We start from the raw sequence: 20,354 nt of genomic DNA, 5'->3' as shown, positions 1-20,354 counted from the left end.
CGCAACCACCAGGCCAGCGTCACCAAGCCCCCGATACAGGTAATGAAATTGTCCATGCATGAACCGACGGGGCGGCAAACGTTTGTTCTGCGATCGAGCGAATACGTCGTTGCGTGCCTTTTGCGCAGCGAACCAGATTCCCGAGGATTTGCAGGAATTTCAGGTACACAAATGAGTGCCTATACGGCGCGTACACGCTCGCACTAGAAACGCGATCCGACACGACGTCACGGTTTTGAAACGGGTATATGGCCATAGCTAGGTCGAGAGGAGACGGTGTCGGGACACGTAATACTACGTACACAGAATCCCAAAGGATGGATGGAAATAGACGTGATAAAAATATAAACGAGATGATGAGAGACGAATCGCGCGAGCAACACGGAACATCACGAAATTCCTCCACGGTAGATTTGCAGGCCGCTTTTGCGCATCCACCGCTGCTTCCGCCTCTGCTAATGGCTTCCGTTTCGTTTCGTTTCGTTTCATTCCATTCCATTCCTTCCTTCTTTTATTTATTTAACCAGTGCTGCTGTTCGCACGGTAAGATTTCGTCTTCCTCTGGAAGTATAGCAGGACGATGTTTAACAGGAAAATGTACATGTGTAGACTTTGGATTTTAAGGTGAGGTAAGGGGTTACGAGAGAAATAAGTGTGGAAGGTGGAAGGAAAACTTTCGCATGAATTTTTTTTTTTATTTATCTACAAGAAAATCACGCGGGGAGAATATGATAAGCCCATTTCTGTTGATTTTCTAAGTTTGATATTCTTTTAAAAGAGGGTAAGTATATATTCCGATATAACAGAATCGAAGACTACTAGAAAAATTATTCGAGATAGAATTCTATAGCTTTAATTTCCAAAATTGCTTTGCGACAACAGCTCCTAATTTGCCGCTTTAATTCGTTTAGACACATTTGAACGCATTATTATTTTCATTACTTATGCATATAGAACGAATCGTATGTGGCACGGAAATAAAATTGATAAAAATATACACAAGGTGATGAGAGATGGATCACGAGCGACAACACAAACATCACGAAACTTTTGTACAGTAGGTTTCCCTGCTTGTTTGCGCGCGCGTATTGTATTATCCGCTGGTTTGTTTTCTCTTTGTTTGACCACGTGCGATTTTTAATATAATGAATCCTTGCGCGAGCGGTCTGTACAAATACAAACCTATGATTTTAAACATTACACACGGACATGTGATATCAAAAACCAGATGTAAAAGAACATGACGTTCCTCCGTAACATTATACGTTAGTTTTATAAAACAGAGAAAGCAAGAATTGCGATCGATCTAGATATCGATTAAATTCTAATATCTTCTTCTAGATATATAAATTTAATATCAAATATCAAACATAACGAGTTTTGTTCGGTAATGTTCTGACGATTTAAATTATTTATACAGGATATTTATTTGCGTACGTTGTCGTAACTTGTAAAGCCTAACGTTGTCTCATTGAAAAATGATACATTTCCCATTAACCAGTCGTAGATTTTTCTGTTTAATTGCTGCGTTTAACTAGAACCAATACATGCTCGGATTCGGTATTTCGCTATTTGTTAAACGCTTGTAATGAATAATCCTCTTTCAATCCAACTTAATACTCCATAGAATTTAATATCGATTATCAAAAACGATAAGATCTTTTCAAACAATTCAATACAATAGTAATCTCTATTACCCAAATATTTCGCTATTCAAACATTCTATCATTTACACAGTGCGGTATATTCTTTCCATTGCTTCAATATAAAATTGATATTACGCAGGTGCTTTCGTTATTAACGTTGTCCTCGATCGAGCTAGAAACACGAGTACATATGTATATACGCTTTTTTATTTTCACCTTTATTTATCACTTTAATTACAATATTCTATCTATAACATGTATATTTAGATACGTGATAAAGATTGATAATTTTAGTATGAATAAAAGTGCTCGAACGGCAAGCCATGGTTCTCGAGTGCAACAATATTTTTCAAAATGATTGTTTCTGTTTAAAATGAGTGCTCTAAATCTTAGGGACGATGGCATACGTCTTGTAGACGCATGAAAATGTATCTCGCGATGAACATTTATAGTCTTCTCGCGATGGGAGCGATGCCATTTTGAATTACGCATACCATGAATAAACAGGAATTTCATTTTGACGATGTCGTAAAACTTGGTCCGGGGCCGTGTGTATTTCCAAACTTCTGCCGAGCCGATGCTTTTGATGACACACGAAATTAAATATGCAGACACGCTGGCAATATGTGTTTCGACGAATACTCTTTCCATTGGTGATACTTTAAACAGACGCGATACCCGGGGGCTTGTCAAATGAGATATTTATCGGCGAACGTATATTCCACTTATTTAGGATTAATTAAACATTAAAGAGGCAACCTATGCTTGCCCGAAAATCCCATGAATGTTCTCGCTTGAATCAAGCTTGATTTCCCAATCGTTCGCGTGCATAACAGAAGTTTAAGAGCATCGTTCGCATTTTATTATGCGCTAACCACTTTTATTTGAACATTTCGGTGGAGCATGGTAGCTGTGATCCAGAACAAACGAGCTCATAAATCTATGGCACGGTATTTACCAGTAAACGTTATAAAATTATTTCGATAATCGTCTTAATTCCTCGCGATGATATTCGGCGTTACCGAAAACGGAAATCAAATGAACGCCGCTTTAAAAGCACTGGACAAGCGTTGTAGACGAATGAAATATTAAAACTCCGCGAAACGGTTCATAAAATTCAGCGATATCGCTGCGGATCGATCCTCTCACCCCGTGTCCGGTACCGGTCCAAGTTAATTTGTTACAGAATATTCCGTCCGTTTCGCCTGTTTCATTTTGTCCCGGCTCGCTCTTCGAAATGATATTTGCACTTTGCGGAGGTTGCCCCGGCGATATTAATATTTCAATATTAACGACTTTGGATTACCGCGCGTACGTTCCTCGACTGAGGAAAAAAGACACGTACTCGACTTGTCTTGGGTATTTTCAGCTGCTACGGACCGTATTAAAAAGTTTCTTTCCGAAGAAGGAGTTGAGAGCGGTTAAAGATTTTCAGAAAAGTGACGAAGGGTGCCTAGAGCACAGGAGCCATCGAGAGTGCTTCACGAGTTCCGGATAACCAGACTGCGCTAGCTAACAAGTACGTGGAACTTTTGAGAGTGATCGAATTACTGTGCTCGATATTCTTATAAACAAGAGGCGTGTCGAAAAGTCAACGAAAAGAAAAGTGAGAAAATTGGTGAGAAAAATAATCGAACGTAATCGAGAATATGAACAAATTTCATTTCCAATGACCATTTACTTTGTGGTTGGCTCTGCATTTGTTGGCTCTCGTTCGTAAAGTCGATTACATAGCAAATAAGCAATTAGTTATACACTGTCAAAACTAAGTCGAAAAAAGAGTAAGGGAACCGCTAATGATTTGTTCCTCGACATTTTTTTTACAGGCTAATGCGCATACTTTCTCGTTCTCGACCCTTATACCGAGTTAAAACACTGCGAATCTGTATTCATTTCGAGGCCTTCCCTTTAGCGGCGTTGCCTCGATAACGCGAAGAAAATATCGTTGTGTGCAGATTGTTATCATCCTCGTTAATTCTCATTATCCCTTAATTTTATAAGCGTATCCCAGCGGAAGGCCCGAGATCGGATATTCTTCCGTGCAACTACGTTTAACACATTCGCTCCTTAAGACGACAATATTCATCTTTTCAATGTCGCTGGAATTTCATGTTGGGATGTGAATTATAATACGCCTGGAAAAAATTCAATTTCTCCGGCACAGTTATCGTGCGAAAAAAAACTCGCAATTCTCGCCAGACAATTTTCAATTTGTTCAAAATGAAATTACAAACAAAGATGCAACTATGTATATAATCCCTCACACTTACAATCTTCCCTTTTTTATAATACATTACGAATGCTATTTTGCGAATTACTTTATATTAAGAACCACCGTTGAAATGTATTCGGAAACCAGTTCGTTGCTTCCTCAAATTAAAAAATTTTGAAACTTTATATCAATCGATTTGATTAGGAAATTGATTGACAAATATTGTGATAGATATCAATGTACACTATGTTAACGTTTTGTCGATAGAACTTAGAGTAACGCAGCAAGTAACATAAGATCGATTACTATTCCTCTCTTTAGACAAAGCATTTTTCTGAACATAACCGGCAGTTCCTGTTTGGTATTCCAAACCATGCTGCCGGTAGTCAAGAAAATTAATTATGTTAGCTAATTATCTTAGGGGGACTAATTTTCCATCCACTGTTTACGATTAATCATGTGTCCTGTGCGGTAAATAAAGTACCTACGTTTTCGTTTCGGGAAAACAGCACTATACCCAACACCTTCTGCATAATGGTATATCCGCAGCATTGAATAATTCAAATTCCACGACAAATAAAACGTTATTGAATTACGACTAAACTTACTAAATCTTCCGCAGGTTTATAAAAAAGAATTTTCAGCTATCGTGTTCTGTTACATCGTTCATCTTCGTTCCAAGACTATACGAATCGATTCGCATTTGGGCGATGGCAATACATATTTCACAAATTTTAATTCAAAAGAATAAATCAAACAGAAATTAGCGCTGTCGCAAAAACGTAGATCGAAGAGGACAATCAATAAAATAAATAAACAAATGACGTTTAATGCCATCTAAATCAAACATTTTGAAGAAAAGGGAAAGGTAGAAAGAGACAAGAAAAATAATGACAGAATGCGAACGATGAGGATTTCTGTTGGGCAAGCTGAAAAGTCCTAAACAAGGGGTCCGAAGATGGTATCCTTGTCAGGAGAATTTTTTGCACACGCCGATATCGGTTTCATATCCAGAGCTATCGATCTTCGTAGCGGGATAAGACATAAATCCATACGTCTAGAGGTAAAAGGAACCCCCTGTGGAGGGTGTTTCGGCACCCTGTCGCGTGGACAAAAGCGTTGACCGATCGTATATAGACGGAATGCGAAAGGGCGATCTGTGGAAAATGAAGTCAGCTCTTGGTTCCGTCAGCGTCGGAGCCAGAACACCGTTCTGGCTGGCGCCTGTCTGACGCTTCTCTGCTTCCATGCATCCCGTATCACCGTCCTATCCTAGATACCCGAGACGAACGCGACACCCTGATTAAAACGCCAACTCCGTATGTATCGAGCTTCATCCCTTGCCATTTCCTTCCGAAGTCCACCTCTAGGAGGTAAACATCAGAGGTTGGTGGAAAGTAATTATAGGTCCTTGCAATGTTGCCCTCTTTGCTCGAATAAGAGAACGAGCAATGTTCAAAAAATTTTCATTGTACTGAAATAATGTACAAGAATCCTAGCGAATTACGTTTAAAATGTATATAGGAGTAATATTAAACATTAAACATGAAATATATCGGGGCAGATATAGAAAAAGTATATAGAAAGAAAGATTATCTTTTAGATTGTGAAAATTTTTTAGATAGTTAACAGGTATAGTTAAGTGGTAAAAAAAAACAGGAAATACCTGTCGAAATATAAAGCTTTAAATAAATAGATGTTATCAAATATTATTCTATCGTATTTTGAAATTGTTACCTTAAACTTGTTTCTCTGAATTTCTACATATTCGTGTTGCAAAGCTTTTAAAAATATTTAAACACAATTCAATCAACAAACAGGATATTTTCCAACACGAGGAGATAAGATGAAAACGTTGCGTTTAAGCACATAATCCGAGTAAACGTGCGTGAGTGGTTTGAAAACAACTGCATTGCTACATACTAGTTAACACCATTCGGAATCGCACGTAATTCGCACTAGTTAAATAATAACTATTATTTATTGATTTACGCGTTCCAACAAAATATAAAAAGAAACTCTCGATAGCTGTTAACGCGATAGCGATACTTATTACTTCGCTCGAACCTTCGTACAATCCCAAACAAACGAAACGCGATCTCATACCCATTGGAATTAAAAACCAGCAACCTTGTAGATCGTACAACGTCCATTAAACAGCAGACACTCGAATCTCATTTTTCATCCCTCATAAGAAATTAATCACACTCCAGCTACCTTTCGGCAAGCTCTACCGTTAAGGATTAAACTTCAATCTCTCCCTTCTTCGACCACTCTGGAACATCAACCTTATAGTCTTTTCCGCAAATGAAAGAACGGTGTTACGATCAATTTTCGGAGACTTATTTTAGCTTGGCAATATTCATGATTCTATTTAGAATAGCGTCAAGAGATCGAACTGATCGCGGAGGGTGGTAGTTAAAATGATAAGAGTTCGATGGTGGAGAGGCAAAAGGAAGGGAATTCGAGATCATCGGCCCCACCTAACGGCGCATACACTAACGCAGCAACGCGATGTGCCGAGGGCTCGCGGTATACATATAGGTGCAGGTTATGTTTGCACTGTAATTTTCCAGGCAACTCGGCTGGCGCTCCTGCCTCGACAGCCAGACCAGAGGAGAACGATAAAGAGAGAAAGGGAGAACGAGCCATACCCCCGTGCCACTCTCTCCCCATCATACTGAAATAACACCCCAGGCTGTCCACCAACCGCACTCGTGGTATGCGTTTATGGGGCCCGTGTTCCGTCTATAAGCTTCTGCTGGCTGTCGGTGTCCGTGGTGTGTGCTTGTTATTTATATAATTGCTCAATAGCCTCAATTACGGGCCTTATTCAATCATAATCATCCTCCGGTGTTATTTGCGGACAAGCCCAGCTGATTGTAAGCACTCGACGCGCCACTTGCGAGCCGTGGCGACACACGCGTGGCGTCGACGCCAGTAATAGCACCCACCGACACGACACCCACCGACGAGGCACCCGCGGCGACAGGATACTAGCTCCTGCGAGAGAACGATGCCTTTCGTAGGGTTAATTCGCCGCTAGCGAAATGTAAATACAGGACGAGTAGAATGGAACGGAAATGACGTGACGCGACGTACACCGTCGGAACTCCAGTGCCCGGATTGAAAATCGATTTGATTCGATTCGACCCGACCCGACTCGACTCGACTCGACTCGACTCGACTCGACTCGACTCGACTCGACTCGACTCCACTCGACTCGACTCGACTCGATTCGATTCGATACGATTCGAGTCGATTCGGCAATGCCATTTTTTGCCGATACTTTCAAGCGTTGGGTCACCGCTTTTCCGCAAGTATACTTACGGTAGTAATCTAATATATCAAAGTAAATTCATTTGTAAGGCCTATACGAATTAGGTATCAATAAACTAAGCAATCAAGTTCCTCGTAAAGATCAAATCTAAAGGTAAACTTCGCCAACTAAGAATTAACGTTTCGAACGTTGAAGAAGATTTTGGAACAATATATTTCCATTTTATTTCGCAACAAACTATGCAAATATAGCGAAAGTATGAAGAATTTTAGCAAGCAATTCTCGTTGGCATTAAGAACGCTGTTACCCAAAGTTAGAAAGTACAATGGAATTATAGCTGCGTGAGGTCAAAATTTAGTACCATCTTGTCTCGAAATATAAATTAGAACGAAGAAAGTTGCACATATACACTGATAACTCGACGAACTATTTAGAAAATCTGAGCAGAGCAGAAGTGACGTTTATATTAAGTTATTAAATTTTAACGTAGTCTTAAATATCACGATTATTATCAGAACCTGCGTTGTAACTGGAAAGTTGCCCGTAAATACACAGCTACGTTAATGAATTTCCTTTCGAATTTAATATTATTCAACAAATTGCTCTGGGAACAATTTGCAAATATTCAGTAAACTACTAAAAAACACTTTTATGATTATTATGCCACGCTTATAATACCAAGTATAAATTAGATGCGAAATATTTTACAAAATTTTGTTTTCTACTTCAAAACGCGAACGAACTTCAACAAACATTTCACATAAAATATACAAATGGAAAGATCATAGACAAACTATCAAATATGTACATTGGCTCGATGCCTCTTTAAACGAAATCCAAATTTTATCTACGTATCATGTAAAATAAACTAAATCATCGGAATAATTTTCATTATGCTACTTTGTTTAAGTAAAATTACATAAACAAAAATTGTATTTCTTTAAAATTACACAAGACGGGGAAATACCAGAATTTAAAATAATTAATTATACGCATGAAAATTTAATAATTTAAAACCATTGAACCAATTTACATACTACATACCTAATAAATCTTTCGTCCAATTTTAAACTTCCTACGATGTTAATCGCTCTGCCAAATACAATCGTTAATCGTCAAGCGTCACCAGAGTAGTCAATGACGAGCGAAAGTATTAAATTATTACATTAGATCATTATTCGAGTTAATGTAGCTATTTATACGAATTCAGCTTGGAAAGAAGAGACACTGTATGTGCACACAAGGTCGGATAAGTCAGCCAAGCAGAATGCTGAAGGAAAAGACAACCCCTCTAGGCTCAAATGGGACTGAACGTGCGTTATCTACGAACCGCTGAGAATCCAGACCCACGTTACGGATTGAAAGTAAAGTGCACACCCCTGGCGACGACCTAACACCATCGCGTATCGTGAAACTAAGACTTCCAGGTCGCGTTCTCTCTCTCTCTCTCTCTCCCTCTCTCTCCTCTTTCTTTCCCTAACTATTCCGTCGTTGTTCATATCAATTGGAAGCAAATGCATTCCACAGCATGAAAAGACCGATATATGTAAGTAAAAAAGAAAAAAGCAAATCTTGATTCCACTTCGGAATACGGTGATAGTAATTTAATTCAGTGGAAATGGACGAGGCATTTTCTTCTCTTTTTCTAAAGCAACTTAAATGTCGCCCACAAACTATGCATATAGATGAAATTGCTCTCATTTATTTAAGATGATATTTTATGATTATATTTATTTAAAATGATATTTTAGTATAATATATATTCAAACAAAAGTTTACGAAGAAAATAATACAAAAATTGCAATGAAACTAAAATATGATACAATTTTGATAATTCCCCTAAATGGGGAAAACACAAATATTTGTGTACACCAAACCCCTATGGATCATAATATTTGAATACTATTGGCAATGACAATTCACTCGGTAATCCGAGAGCATCCACGCCCTCGCATCAATCATACTCGTCGCCCACTAGTTCATCCTAATTCTTTGTAATGGATCTCGCGTAATTCTCATTTTGAAACGTACGTACGTGCTACACACGCCATTCAATCTGGATTATCGAATTTTAAACATTCGATGCAAATAAATATTTTCAGTTTCGCGACTTCAAACTTTATCAAATGGCACCGCGCCAACGTTCTTATATATAGACGTAATTTAATATTTACGAAGAAACGTAAAATCACATCGTAATAATTTTTTCACTACCCGGTTTTCATAACCGTGAAAAAGAAGCGTAAAAAAGCTGCTCGCGTGTGAAAACAAGCGAGAAAAATAATTAAGAGATTCACGGCGGCGGAAGATAATATGGGCAGAGGAGGAGAGAGCATAGAATACACTAAAACCGCCGGAAAGAATAAAATGTTCCGGCCGAGTTAAATTAAAAATACGTTTCGTCGTTAATTATGCACGATTTATACTCGACCCCTCTCTGAAATTATTTGCTCGACCATTACACGGAAACTATATTAATTCGCGCTTTGCATGAAAAACATGTACGCTAGACATGCGATGAAACGCGCACGAAGGGAAATTACAAAATAATCATTAACGAATTGCGATATTAATTTCGATTGCTTTTCGAGGCAACAAATATTTGTGCGAAAGTGAAACGTGCTTGCTTTCCTGTTCATCCTGACAGAATTATTGAACATAAGCGGGATTTTCTATTTTGCGTCGTGTAACATAAAAAAATTAAAATATTTCCATTTTTCTTTTCGATATATCATCTTTGTTCCGACTTGAAAAATGTCCAATACGTTTCAAATTAGCAGATTTTCTCTCTTACTTTTCTGTTTCAACACAACGACCGATTTTCTTTTTACATTGACGATGACGGGGTTCGAACATTGTTGTTCGTCAATTATAGAGATTTAAATCTGTTAAACGGACCACTTCTTTCATCTCGATTTCAGAAGTCAAACGCCAAATCTCTATTATCGGACAACACGCACCCTGAAACGCTTCAACAGAGCACTTTTCTAATTGTTTTCGACAACATACAACGGACATACACATGGCTACCGCGTGTGCATGCTGGCTAGACTACGAACAGTGACCCTTTCCCTTGAACAAATGAATGAAACTCTTACTACCGGGGTTGAGGTTTTAACAGGCCGAGCCTGTGAAACCAATTGCTCGATTGCATTTATCCTCCGGTCTTTAAAACAAGTAAAAGCTCATCGCAGATTGGTTTTTATGACAATCGGTAAATGTATGTCGTATTCAAACGTTGTGAACGGTTCAATATCGATAGATATCGTTGATAAGCATCTGTCTACGTATTGCTACAGAGAAGTGTAATAATTTTAAATATCATTATTATATGATACAATTAACTACGTTCATGCTATGGGAATGAAGATAAACTCACAATCTTTATCGTCCAAACAATCTGCATAAAGTCATTTCGCATATTCGGGTTTCTAAAGGGTTAATAAAAAATTATTCGTTCTATTTTTACGATACAACCAAAGGATTCTTTACTTGCAGAAATTGGGAAGAAAAAATATTGTTCGTACGTATCTAGGTGTCTACGTATGTGGTATGTAAAAAGAGCAAGAAACACGCGAAAATACCCAATTCCACGAGCAACAGATATCATGTATGGCAATCACTGAACTTTCAGTAGCTTTTGCCTTCCGGCAATGTCTATTCTTTCGTATCGCTAGTGATCTTCAACGTGTGAACGAACGAAACGTTACTGTACTGCACAGCATTGATTTTACTTCCAGAGTTTCATTCTGATCCGTAGTAAAAGTATACGCAAGAGAGTCGGACAAATTTGCAAGAAGATTTTTTATGCATCGCGTAGCCTAAAAGATATTCAAAACAAATCGAAGATCCATATTATAATGTTCACGTATACGAGACTTCACTAATTTAAAAAGAAAACGAGAAATTGTTTGTACAATGCGATTCTCCTCCTTTTATAGTAGTAAAAACAAATAAAAAAAAAGTTATATTTAAGGAGTTAATCATTTTTGTGTACTGACGAATCTTTTAATCTGTAAAATAACTTTTAATTTTAAAATTTTAACAAGTCAATCCATCGTAGATTTTTATGGCAGAAAATGTTTGTCCACTGCCGATTCCACTCTTTGCATTAATCATGTTCTTCGTTTCGATCCATGTTCCCTCCGATAAAGGCTTTGGATTACGAATGATGGGAGAATAGAGACGGGAACCGAACACGAAGTATCGGATAAACCACGTGTAAGCGGAAGTCGAGTTTCTAATTAAAAGCGGATGACCCGTAGAAACAGTCGGTCGAGGGTGTTCGGTGTTACATAGTTGCATACCTATCGTAACCCAAAGTCAGGCAACCAGAACTCTAAGAACTGAAGATCGTAGAGCAGTAAATTGAACCACCACGCTTACATCTGGTCGATAGAAATGACTTCGGATAGAAAATGTTTTGCGGTTAATCGGATCAGCCCACGATTACTTTCATCACCATTTTCGAACAGTATACTTGTTATTACGACATACGTGCTATCGTCATATATAATTTTTACAAGTGCAGAAATTATCCGTTCAACGTATGAAACACGCCATTTCATTAAAAATTTAGTATAAATTAAATGATCAAACCGTCACTTATTTACGAGAAATGATATATGTACTTTAATTACTAATAAAAGAATGCATTAGATTAACACGAACTTTATATTTATATAAATTCTAAAAGGAACGAATCTTGAGACAGCGCTCATTCGCCTTTAAAAAGCCAATTTTTCTAAAAGGGGCCATCACCGTTCATTAAATCTATTTGGTTTACGTGACAAAAACCGATCCGAGTTGAAGCTCGAGCGAAATAGCTCTGGCACGGAAAAGAGATCGAACCAAGTAGTTTTCCTTCGTTTTGAGAAAACTAACTTGCAAGGATAAAAAGAAGCCGATTACCCTGTTCGTCGAACGAATCTTGTTTATGCAATTAAAGTCGATCTAGTGTAAATCTCGCAGTCAACGAAGTAGACACAATGCAACACATAATTCTGGTACTTGGAAGCGGTACTACAGGAGTATTACCACCGTCAGATCTGCTTAATTGTTGTCTAACACCGGTTGTTCTAATGCTGCGTGTCTAACCTCGAACCTACCTAAAGGAAACCTAACTGTCCTTACGACCATGTTTCGCCAGAGAGTAAAGCCGTTTAGATCTATGTCCTTTCCACGCTTGCTACCAACTAAATCAACGCCGAGGTTAAACTGATCGGAAAATATATTCCAAAAATTAAAATGTCGCGAATAAAAGAATGTCTCCTTTATATTTCGTTCTGAATAACATATTAATCCAGATATATCTGAATTTTCTTTTTTCTGATATTTTTGAAACAATGTACATATCATTTTCTCTTTATTCCAAATCTAAATCCAACGCATTAAGTAATTCGTATAATGCTACACAAATGTCAAAATATAATAAAACCTTGCAACGATCCTCTTCGAAGAATGATAGGCATGGATTAATCGAATGTCTACTTAATTTTTCCCCCTTTGGAATTGACTGCCTTATTCATTAAACACAATTTACTTGTATAAAAATGCAAATACTAATTTCAATCAAACCGAATAATCAGTGCACCACACAAATGTATTATAAATAAAATTTAATCCTTTCAGAACTAAGTTTCTTTGGTCTGTGAAAAAACTGTTCTTCAACAAATTTATTAATTACTCATTTAACATTTCCCTCGATATATTTCCTAATTCCATGAATTTTAGAGAATTTTATTCTGGAATTTATCATTCTCAATTGCCATCTGTTTGATTCGAACTTCCTTGTTCAAACCAACTTGATTTGTCAAACTTCCACGATCATTTAAAATGTTCCGCTTTAAACATGTCATCTCCTATCTGCGAGTAATTTCGTTGACCGTTTACTTGCGCGTCACCAATCTGTTCAAACATCCCAAGCGACCAGCGACAATTTTGTTTAATCGCCGTCTAATGTCCCTAATGTTTCGTCCTATACCTTTGTCAGTCTAAGGAAATTACATCATGCCTCTCTCTCTCTCTCTCGGCCGCTGGTAAGACACATCGAGCGTAAAACTCGATTCCTCTTACGCGCGAGATTTCATTCTGATCTGGCTTTGACATCCGTACACAACCACCGACGGAACGACGAATGGTCGAACGCGACAATTTACCAAATCTAGGTTGATCGAAAGTATTTATGGCAATGGAGTGACAATCAGACCAATGTGAAAGACAAATCGAGTTTAATAACCACGAGAACCACGTAGCAGGAATGAGCAAACGACCTACGACCTGCATGAACATACGGATACACTTCGTAGGCTGCCATAGACCGCACTGTTTAATCAGGATTTCTCTGCACATACCGCGCTCGAGATCTACGCATTCCGTGCTAATCAATAAACAGCAATAATTGCCGAAGGTATACGCATTCGTCCTCAATTATACAGAAATCTGGTAACATATGCGAATACCGGCCTAATTGTTTCATTAAGAAATATAGATCGGTATTTCTCAGAATGTCAGAAAGATATTTAAATCCTCTGTAACTATGTGAAATTTTGATTTGTTTATATGTAAAAAGGTTTTAATTGATTCCTTCAACATACAAACTAAGGAGTAGCAATTACTATAATTATTGCCATTATTAAAATACAGCAGATTGGGTTGAAACTAGTACTCATCGATTAATTGATAATTTTGAGATTAGAGCATCAAAAAAATAAAAAAATAATTTTTAATAAGTCGAAGGAAGAATTCAGTTGAAACGTAATTTAATAAAGTATCCATATGTCCTGGCAAGGCTTTGTTCAACTTTCCTCGCTACGTAACTTCGAGCATACAAAAGCATCGACGGCTCGTTCTTTTTTAATTCGCAAACGCGTTGTATATTAAACTCCTGTTGGTCCTCTCGTAAAGTTACTGTGACAAGGCAGGCAAGGCGTTTTATCGTCATCCAACAAAGGCTACTCTGAGACAGAGTAGATACTTTGATCGTTTCAGTTTTAGCCGGAGGTGCACGGGCCAGGATAAAGAGAAAAGGCGAGGTCTGCCGATATGCCCAGAACTACGACTGACTCGCTACTTAATACAGCTTAATCCTTTTTAATTAAATGCTCCTTCGATCATCTCTGTCCCAATCTAAAAAGGACGGAATATATAACGACCCCTGAGACTTCTACGAATGAACTCGTTATAACCGTGCTCTCCATGACGAGTAAGACGAATAATATTTGAACAGGAATTTCCTATGTTTTCTTGATAATCCTAGCAAAAATAAAATTGTAGGATGTTGATCGCGAAACAACGCTATTAACAATTTATCCGAATAGTCTGATTTATGAGTTTAGTCGTATTTTTATTAGAATTACCTCACCAATCCATTGATATTATTTTCATAAAATAGGATAAAAATTACCGTAAGAATTTATTCTATTAATCATGACTGTTTTTAATATTGGTTTCCCAATTTTTACCAAATTACACAGATATAATTCAATAATCTTGCGTTAATCAAGTCCCTAGCGTACCGAATTATTGACAATTCTACTGCATGTATCTTTTTATACTTAAAAGATATAACTAAAGATTAGATTCTTACTATTTTATACATATTATTTTAAGCAATATTCCTATTGGAGGAAAAGTTAAAGTTAAGAGTTGCAAACAACTGTATTTATTACTAAGCAAAATAGGAATTTTATCAAGTGATTCGATAGCTACAAGCAGATCAAAACTCACCGTAACCAGTGTCTTTTTGTAACCGGTGTGTGGCAGCAAATAGCATCGTACTGATCAGCGATCCAAACGATCAATATGATGTAAAACGCAGTCGTGGTATCGTTAAAAAATTCTGACATGATCGCTTCCATTCCTGAAATAGAATAATTTATTTTTGAGTGAATTATTCATAGCATAAAATAGTCATAGAATAATCAATCAATTACATTTGTGAAAAGAAGAGAGATAGTCCAACGACCATTCCAACAAAAGAAGATACGATTTTCGTTTAAAACTAATTTTAACCAATTATCGAAGTTAAATCGCACTTCCGATACATAACGAACGCCGTTCGTTCCTCGAATAATGTAACGACAATTATATCTGCGAACATTTTCAAGTAAATCCTTCCGACAAACGTGTTCTTCCCTTTTCCCTTTGGCGCGTAGTCGTTAATTGAAGCAGCTGCGTTTGAAAATTTAATTCGAACGAAAGAGGAGATTCGGGAAAACGAGGTGGACAGGAAATTTTCTTTGTCCATGAGATTTACTAAGACCGGGTTGTACGATGTTTTTCTGATTATTAATTTGCGGAACAGAGCAACGAAAAGGCGAAAAAAGAGAAGAGAAAACGTTCGAGGGAGCTTCGTAGAAATAGCGAAACAACTTCATGGCAATCGATACCGGCATTCGTTCGCTATCGAACCCACAGGCTCGTCCTATTAATCGAATAGTTTCCGCACAATTAAAAGTTCGCGGCACGCTGTACAAAACCTCTGCCCATGTAAATTTAATACCGACCCCCATGGACCATTATACCGTTAAAACAATACATTCACTACCGTCCCGCCAGCCGTTTTTATTGTTTCCCAGGCGTTGAACGTTAAATCTCACTTATCGGTTGAAACATCGGCTAAGTTATTCCGTTTGAAACAACAATAACAAATTCGATTCTCTTCGTCAAATTACCCTTAAACGAAAATCAAGAGTGTCATACCGAAAATAATTTGACGAGGTCCTTTTTTTTCTTTTTTTAACTAACAACGTTTAATAGTGCTCTAATAATCAGAAATCGGACTTAGTTAAGAAAATAGAAATTCGATTTGAATAGCTGTCAACCAAAAGCCATAATGCAAAGGTACGTAAGATAGCAACCAATAGATTTGCAACAATTCGTTATAAGATGCGCGAAACGTTCCCGCGCGATAATCAAAGAATCTACTATCGAATCGTCGCGCAAGCATTGTTTCACGAAATGCACGAAAACTAAAAGATAACGTGCAATTTTCTATGATATTTCGTGTAAACTGTTGCGGAAAAATTCTTTGAATTTACATCTCCCAAAATAGATATAAAAAAAGAGTCTGAAATTTAAGACTGAAATTTTAATTGCGAGTCTTTGAATTTTTCAATGTAATTTTAACTCGAACAGCTATAAAAACGCAAAGGAACGCTGAAACCTTCGTTGAAAACTTTCTAGAAATTTAATATAAATTTTTTCTCGGTTCGTAGCTACAAAAATATCGGACGTGCTTATAAATATTGTTGTTTTATAATTAAAAAGTATTGAGGTACAGTTTTTACAATGCAAATAATCTATGTATTAACGTATCGTATTTTTGACTGGATCACTGAATCACTGAATCATACAGTATAGGTATAGAATAAAGTTAATGTATTTCGAGGAAAGTATAGAACAATGTTGTACAGCTAGCGTGTTTCCTAATGAATTGTAACGATATGAACCCCCCCCCTCCCCCGGGGACTGAGCGGAAATAATAAAAGTATCCTAGGGTGTGTCGTGGCCAGGTCACGAAAGTGCAAAACGACCAACCTGAAATATAACGTTCCAACGGTGATTAATGACAACGTTGAAAGTTTTCCGTTGAAAAATCGACACGATATTTTCTCGATTAATTCGCGACGTACGAGTGCGAACGCGAACGCAGTCAATTAGTTATCTTACCAAAATTTTAAGGACAACTTAATAGTAATCTATGTTTTAGATTAGATTCAAACTGCAATGTTTTTCTGCTATATTACATTTTTATTAGAATCAATCATTGTCGTTTCATATTTTCAACATCATCAAAATCGCGAACATCCATTATATTCCCGTTTCTTACAAAATTGTCGCCAACTACGACTAATATACATAAACCGTATATTAACGTCATCGTTCAACGGATAAATCACGTGGATGTATTCATTATAATGTATTGTGTATTTCAGGTAATAACAACACACGGTGAACGAAACCATAATAATAACAAATTAGAGATTTGATGTGAATATTAAACCGATTGGCAAAGTCCAATTAATTCTTGAAATACTAAAAGCGTGTGTACTTTGTTTCCATTATTAGAAATCTTTACTTTTGGTGACACGTTGTTTATGATATATTTTTCAACGGAATCAGAAATTTAGGAGATTCAGCTTGAAGAATCGATCTTAGATAATAAATATCTATCCTAAGCAGTTGAACAGAATGATACGCTGAAACAAATAGAGAGGAGGAATATCTAAAGAAAAGCAGTACGATCGCGTAATTATCTCTGTTCTGTTTGGGCTGACGTACCCGAAGAAACTAGGCACTCGATCTTAGGGGGCTTGACATTGGTTTTCAAAATACATGTTAAACCGATATTAGACGAAGGAGAGAAGACGCCTGGTGTATATTGGACAAAAGGTAGCAGAGCACGCTGGCAACCGGGATGAAGGCACTTCACAACGAAAAGGATGAATGGTTCATGGAGTACGAGGGCGACCTCGGATAATTAGTTTCTTGATCGGACACTGCGCGACAAAACAAGATGAAAACAACACGAAGAGAATGCTAACGAGTATTCTGCCAACAGTTTACGCTCCAAATGTACACGACAAATCGACGAACACGCAACGTCTTGTCATAGAAATAACATAGAAGCGGAAAATTATTCGTCGACAAAATTATTTTGTACAATGATGAATGAAAATACTGTCACGAACTAAGATCAAGTGCAATTTTTTTAAAAACATGATTTTTTATTAGGTTTATTTTTATGGTGCCATTTTGTTCTATTGGAGCAAAAATCATATATAATTCAATAAAATAATATAGAGAAAAAATAGTTGTGGATTTATTATTTTCTTATAAAACGAAAGAAACTTTTGGAACAACCTAATATTTAATTTTCTTGTAAAACGTAATCTTCAAGGGTGGAAAATAGTTGTGACATCAATTCCGATTCTTGAAACGTTCATGTAGAATCTTTTTAAATATTATGAAATAAAATATACGATTGAGCAAATGGAAAGAAGAATTTAAAATCGTAATAGAACTGTCTATTATTCAAATTGTGCGAATTGGAATTTCAAAGTGAAAATTCGATTGGAATATCGAACATGGTTCATTAACCCGTAAGCGTAAGATGCGTTAAACAATATCTGCACGCGAAACATATTAATGACATTCAAGTAAGCAATATAATTATACGTGTTCAATCATCGAATATCTATCGACAGCCCCGATGAACAATGAACATAATTGGATATTAAATGTCACAGTCTGACAAATGTGCTAATTGCTGTTGAAAATGCCAATATGGAACATATCCCAATATACGTAGGCGGCGATGGAAATCGAAAGAAGCCATGCCAGACTGATAATAACGCGTATTATACGCAACAATGGTATAATTTTTACATATATCTTACTAAAATCATAAAAATTATAATACATTTGAAAAAAATAAAATTTTTTGCAAAGGGTATATGTAAAAATTAGTACTTTCATTGGTACAATTTTTACGTATAAGTCAACAAAAAAAAAAGAAATTTTTTGGAGATTTTCAAGAGAGCGGATGATGATGTGCAATGGACGATCAATGTCGCAAATATCATTATTTGGATAACAACTTGAAGACGCATGAATCAATTACATAGAGTGTCTAGGCCGAAATGATCTTAACGCCGGATAATGCACGGATAATGTACTCGTTTAAATGCATACTAGCTGGACATTACCTCAGCTCGGTAAGCCCATTGGCGCAGACCCTTGGACAAGTGTGCGGCAGAACTACGGCTTCGACATTTCCCTCTTGCTCTTCGCTTTTATAAAGACGTTAAAATTCCTCGAGCAACTACGACGAACGCTCGATAATCTCGCGCGACGCTGAAATTGCACGGGGAACGGTCCAATTTATGTCGCCAGCATTTTTCCACCACGAAAAAACCGATCAAGGGGATCCGTCTCGTTACTTGAGAAAAATTTCTCCGTGTTTCGACAGAAATGACAACGACGAATGGGGATCACTGCATATTGTTAACGGAGGATTCAACATTTACGCAACCTATACAAATACGTTTCGCTTTAATTGCACGCTAAAATCTTCCGCTCCCTTTATTCTTCCCATTTTTATTTTCTAATTTCTAGACTATCTAACAGAGACATAAAATTTCATCGATAGATTCAATTAAATGCCGAATAAAAGAAAAATTACAATCATTTGAAAAACATTGCAAAAAGATTCGAGCATGTCAGAGTTAATAAAGTGTCTTTTTGCGTTTCAAAATGTTTGAAGTATAGATATCTACATCTAGGAAGGAAAATAAAATAAATGGAAATTAAATGAAATATCACATATAACACTGTTTTTTCCAGCTCCTATCCAATTGTCAATAAATATGATCATAAACTCGATGCATTTGGGATAGTATGAGTGTCAGTATGCGTACGCGTATTGGCCAATAAAGGATGCACGTATGCAGCTCGTGTCAACTATATAGTTTCAAGTAAAATAGCTCCTCACGGATAGAAAATGGAAAATAAAGTCTTGTATTCGCAATAGGTAATAGCAATTTCGTGAAATGCCTGGATCGATGTTATCATAAACCGAAACGATATGTTGATTTCCTTCTTCCCCATTAAAACAATTTCAAAGTATAATTGTCTATTCATGTAGGAAATTTCTGTTGTTAAAGAAATATTTAGGAAAGTAAGCGCAAAAATCTATTTAATTAAGTTGATTACTCTGCATGCGCAGCAAGCGTACGACGCAGTAAGTCAATTATCTGTAAGCAAAAAGTTATGAGTCATAAATCGTTGAATGAAAACTACCTTAACCCACATATGGTTCATTGACTTCTGAGCAAAGAGAGTCTTAACACATAGGTGGGTCGGTGAACCGCGTTCGCGTTAATGGCAATGACTTCAGGAAAAGAAGATAAGCAAAATTATGGCAATTACAAGGTACAAGCATTGCTAAACGGAATTTTTAGATGTTTTCGAAATACTGAACTAATTATCGATATCGTACATAAAAGTGTATAATATCCAATATCATTTTTCGTTGTGTAATATAAAACGTAATAATGCAAATAATAAGTAATTTTTTATTAATCGCGGAATCCTATTATTAAGCTGATTGAAAGCCAGTAGCGTAATACGTATCGCATTCAACGATACAGTTAATACGCGCTCTTTCAAACATATTAATTAAACAAATATATCAATTGTAAAAAGTTCCAAT

General features: G+C 36.8%; 1 protein-coding gene across 3 annotated transcripts in view; it reads right to left on the bottom strand.

Annotated features, from left to right (window-relative positions):
- LOC100647924 (membralin) overlaps window positions 1–20,354 on the bottom strand; it is a 65,373-nt gene that overhangs the window by 22,644 nt on the left and 22,375 nt on the right. For all 3 annotated transcript variants that reach the window (XM_003393334.4, XM_012312407.3, XM_048411772.1), the window contains exon 10: window positions 14,867–14,999. In XM_003393334.4, the coding sequence (XP_003393382.1) occupies window positions 14,867–14,999 (133 nt within the window). The remainder of the gene's footprint in view (window positions 1–14,866; window positions 15,000–20,354) is intronic.

This window comes from Bombus terrestris, chromosome 14, assembly GCF_910591885.1.
Source record: "Bombus terrestris chromosome 14, iyBomTerr1.2, whole genome shotgun sequence".
Lineage (NCBI taxonomy): Eukaryota > Metazoa > Arthropoda > Insecta > Hymenoptera > Apidae > Bombus > Bombus terrestris.
Note: the sequence above shows the minus strand (reverse complement) of the source record. Positions and strands in the feature narration are given on the sequence as shown.